General features: G+C 31.9%; 1 protein-coding gene across 1 annotated transcript in view; it reads right to left on the bottom strand.

The window, feature by feature from the left end:
- Positions 1-351: 351 nt before the first annotated feature.
- The window catches only part of LOC111087911 (coadhesin-like), a gene marked incomplete at its 3' end in the record, with an annotated part of 63,820 nt that continues 58,861 nt past the window's right edge, over positions 352-5,310 (bottom strand). The window contains exon 7 of the mRNA XM_022396325.1: positions 352-531. Coding sequence (XP_022252033.1) covers positions 352-531 — 180 coding nt within the window. The remainder of the gene's footprint in view (positions 532-5,310) is intronic.

The raw sequence follows: 5,310 nt of genomic DNA, 5'->3' as shown, positions 1-5,310 counted from the left end.
TATCGTAAAGTTGTATTCGGAAAGAATAAACCAGTTTTGTTAAGTAAGGACTTGTGTCGCTAAAGTTTCGTCGGAACAAAGTTACGGAAAGTTAATTAACAAACGGAGACGTAACAATACATTAAAAACGTTCCAAAAATCTGAAAAATAGTGGAAGAAAATAGCATTACAGTAAATAATAATTATGTAAATAAATCAAACAAGTTTTCATGAATGAATTAACACATTTGTCAGGAAATAATATCAAAATTTTATCAATCCCATTTTAGCCACTTTAATCTTTAAAGAACGAAAAAATGTTCCTGAAATCAATTTATGCAGGTCATTATATCTACTAAAGTAATTTCTTACTTTTATCTTTGCAGTTCTCCATAACAATCTCACACTTCTGGCTTATTGTTTCATTCCCTTCACATGTGGCATCATCTTCAGGTTTTGAGTTGTTACAAAGCCGCAGACGAACTTGATTACCCTTTCCACATAATGCCGTACATTCTGTCCAATTTGACCATTCACTCCAGCCTCCATCTTCTGTTTAATGTAAACACTGTTGTTACTTTTATTTTTCATATACTGAATATTTTTCTTCAAAAACTGTAAAGGTTATTTTTCATGCAACCATATGCAAGTTACACTCACAATAACACATATACACCAAAGTGTTTTAAAGATAAATTATAATCCACACAGTACCATTTTTACTTTTTATCCTACAATAGGAAGAAAATGGATGAATTCAGGTCTCCAATTAAAATTGGAAACAATTATATAATGGGAGTTAATAAAACTTAATAAGATTTGGAGAATACTGACAACAGAAATTATTTTCAAATACCAGGTTATAAGTCGTTTGATAACAGTAAGACTTTTTTAAAAGAAAAATGGAGTAAGTCTTTATTTAAGGGATGAGCTGCAGCTTGTTGGGACTGTGGATATAAAAATGGTTGTCAAGAAGATGAATCTATAGGAGTTACAATCATGAGATTAAAAGATAGAAAGATTTTAACTGACAACTGTTGATATCAGACAGATGATATCAATATGAAATTAGATAATGAGATCAGGGTTGTTATAAACAAGGATACTGAAGAAATAATCATGAAAAATTAGAATTTTAGATACATTAACTGGAATTGTATGAAATCAAGAAGTAAGGAAGTTTCTTGAAGCGATTTAACACAGTTTTCTGTATACAATGGTTGTTGAATCAATTGGATGTGATGCCAATCTAAGCTTATTGCTAACCAATAAGATGATGTGGTTAAAAGAGTTGAAGTGAGAAAGCATTTGGGGAAAAGTGATCATTGCATAATCATTGATTTATGATGAGATAAAAAGAAATGTTTGTTTGTTTTAGAGCAAATCTGCTGCATTCACTGTGGCAAATCAAACCTCAGATTGTATTGTTGTAAGTTTGGAAAGATACCTCTGTCCCATTGGGGACAAAAAAAATTAGAAATTAAATTTTAGTTCATAATTTCCATAAGCCAATTTTGAGGTCACAAGGCAATGTTTATCATTATTGAATTAAGATAAGGAGTTGAAATATGATATGAACTAGATTTAAGACACATATATATATATATCTTTCTGTTTAAACCATGACAAGCATTTTTTTCTTTTACAGGGAAGTTCAAACCTAACTAGACAAATATGGACATAAAGAAAAATAAAGGATAAATACCAAAGTTAAGAAAGTTTAGATCAACAGATAAAACATAATGTAAAGTAAAATCCCTTTTGAACAAATAGCATAAAACAGGAGAATAAAATTGCAGAAATATTAAACAAAACAAAATATATTAAATAAGAGGGTTACCAGAAAATAAAAGGTGGGAAACATATAATAAAGGGAAATACTTATAAGATGTGCCTCACTTAATTGCCTAAGTACATTCTAAGGGAGGTGGGAACATATGAAATACAAATTAAAAACAATATGTATTCAAGTAGAGTTGGAGGAACATCCAAAACAAGATACAAATTTTCATAACTCGAGTGAAAATAAGCACTGTGGATCAGCCTCATAAAGATACTGGACCTAAAATGTCTTAACAAAAAGCATTCTTATCAGCTTGGTACCTCTTTGTGTATAATATCTTTCTATTTAAATAAAAGTCTAGGTACGCTTGAAGAAAATAAAAGAAAAGGAAAAACTTAAAAAAAAAAAATAACCTGAACTAAAGTAGGGATGACAGAGGTACATGACTTCTGTGGTAATTAAAAGTGGCTGACAGTGCAGTCAAAGTATCTGTGAGTATAAGAACACAGTGGTGGTGTAACTTGAACAGGAACTCCTGACACTCATGTGAAACAGCCTAAATCTCTACCATAAAAATGTGAGAATGGGAAATCAGATAAGATTACAGATTCAAAAAATAACAGTCCTCCTAATATATTACCACAGCCTTAGAAAGAGAAGCACTGCTGAAAAGATCCAAAATAGTTGGAAGAAAAGAGGAAGCTACAGTGGAAAACTCACATAGGAACCACACTTGAAATTAACTGATAGCAGTCGGAAAAACTCCAGTTGACAACAAGTCTAAGGATCCCATTGACAGTATTGAAAATACAGACAATACATGGGAAGTGCCACATGAAGAGAAACTATTATTCTTGAATCAGAGAGGATGTGTGTAGCAGATGGAGAAGTTTGCATACCTGAAATTCAAGGGATTGCAATGCCAAATGAAAGGGGTGAATAGTTAATATGAAATCTCCAATGAATGTGATATTGAATAGTAACAAGTAGAGACTTGAATTCATGAACAATCCATTCCAGAGAAAAAGGTGACCACTGCGCAAGAGCCCTATAACAAGTCATGTAATGATCACAATTGATACTAAGTGGTATGTAGAAGACTAGCTAATGGTATGACTTACACATGTGAAGACATAGATTGCCAAATCCTGACCAAAAATGAGATTAATCACTAGACTATGTAAATAAGTGATGCTTTAATTCCCTATTTGTCATCCAAACACGTTACTAAGAAACTTTCATAAGATTATCATATGTTCTACCTAGAAAAAGGAAAATCTAGACAATAAATGAGGCTGTAAAGATCTAAGACCACTCTCCAATCTACTGTTGTGTATGGCACTACAAAGAGATGAGAGAAGCAATGTAAAATATAGCATCAATATCCCTTTGTCATGAAAAAGGTTTGAAACTGCTAGATCCAAAAGAAAACAGTAAGTGGAAGAGTCAAATCTGGATGACGAATAAAAAATCAAAGTAAAGAACCTAATGAACACAAGGTACACAAACCAAAAGGTCCATAAATCAACAAAATTCTTGGATGATCCCCAAAAGTCCATACAGAGGAAACATCCAGAACAGAAAGTCAATGACTGAGTCATAAAGAAATATCTTACTTACACAGATGCTAGGCTAGATTAAAAGCATCCAAAAATATTACATAAATGACTAGAAAGAAATGATGACCACAAAAAAAAACAAGGTGCTAAAATCCTAATCAAGTCTTGCTGGCTAGCTTTCCTTAATGGATATACAGTTAGAGGGAAATACTTGAAAAGACAAATGCAAAGCAGGTTTGCATAGATGTATATATATGTAGAGGTCATCTATTGGAAAGATGGGTACCATTTAACACAACCCGATGGGTAAAATATTTACAGAATCATAAAAGCCATGCATTAATAGAAACAACAGCATCAAGACTAGTAGGTAATAAAGATGTCAAAGTAGGTATTTGATCGTGAATAATATGTACTCAGGAGAACAACAATAACCAATAATGATGCAAAAAAGAATGCTCCAAAACAAGCCAAATCATGTCATGTAAGGCAAAAAACTGAGGATGGATTAAAGTGAAAAATCATGTGGAACCCCCTGTCAGGTTTTTATATAGGCTGGATTCTTTACAGTACATGTCTGTGAATTGTTGGTGATAAATTTCAACAATAAACAGACAGCACACAATCCACTTTTTTTAAAATAATATATATTCAAAACAAGTCAAACCTATGTACAAAAAAAAATTTGTTACACTACTGGTCACCACAGTTGTATCCAGAGCTTTAAATAATTCTCCTATACATCAAAAGTCCACACAGGCTGGTTCAATTACTTTAGAACCCAATTGACAAGATGTTCTAATACAAGCTGTGAAACTTTCACTTTAGAAATTTCCCATTACAGCTAAGCTGACAATCATGCAGTCTTCACTTTTTCACTTTTACTTTCACTAATTTACTTACTTCCTCTCTGCATCTGCACATATTTATAACACACGACAAAAAATCTAGAAATATCTAGCTCTCTAGTAACAACAATATTACACATAAGGAAAAAGACTTAGAAGCTTTGAGTAAGATGAAGTCAACAATGTTACACAAGCCTAGTACAACAATTAAACTGCATACACAATGTACATCTCGTACAGAGTTATGTAATGAAACTTGTCATAACTCTCGCTTTTAAAATAATTAACTTTTAACACTCTTGTTATGAAAACTAAATAATCATTAAATATTAAATCACTAAATAATAACTCTTAAATTGAACATTCTTGTATATTCAACACATGAAACCATATTTAAGAGAAAATAAATTTAGTTTTAGACTAAGATAAAGATCTATAGGCTATGACCAAAAAATGGGAAATATGAACATAAATGATCAGCAAATAAATGTTATAAAAAGAAAGACAGGACAGCTACAAGTCATACTCCTTTCAGTATTAAAAACTAATCTAATTGGAAATGTGAAATCTGCTGGCTCTTATGATCTACATCACTCTGTAGCTGACCAATAAATAACAAGTATCCAGATACATCTTTGCTTCATGTGTCAGCCATAATATAATTTCATACACACACACACAAGGCAATATAGAATACAATATAACCATCCCATGAAAGAGTAAATAGCCTTCTTGACTGAATCCTGCAAAAGAAAATAGAACCTAGAGTTGAATTAACACATGAACTTGACTGAATTTACCATGCTCCAAATTAGAATTTAGAAAAAATTAAAAAAACATCTGTGTTCTTAAATATACATACCATAGGAAAAAAGAAACATGTAGTGTTTGAATATCACAGTCAGTCTAAGTTTTTTTACTCTAATATAAATGTATTAAAATGCAAGTTTAGGTTGTATAGGTTAAAGTTGGGATTAAGTCAGTGGTGGGATTCAGCCGGTTCGCACCGGTTCATGCTAACCTGTTCTTAGAATTTAATGACCTCCACGAACCGGTTGTTAACAATCGTATGGATAGGCCTAATAATAATGTTACAACTTACAAGTACGCGTGTTTAGAATGCAACTTTACTAGCAGGCTA

The sequence above is a fragment of the Limulus polyphemus genome, unplaced genomic scaffold, assembly GCF_000517525.1.
Source record: "Limulus polyphemus unplaced genomic scaffold, Limulus_polyphemus-2.1.2 Scaffold2836, whole genome shotgun sequence".
Taxonomy (NCBI): domain Eukaryota; kingdom Metazoa; phylum Arthropoda; class Merostomata; order Xiphosura; family Limulidae; genus Limulus; species Limulus polyphemus.
Note: the sequence above shows the minus strand (reverse complement) of the source record. Positions and strands in the feature narration are given on the sequence as shown.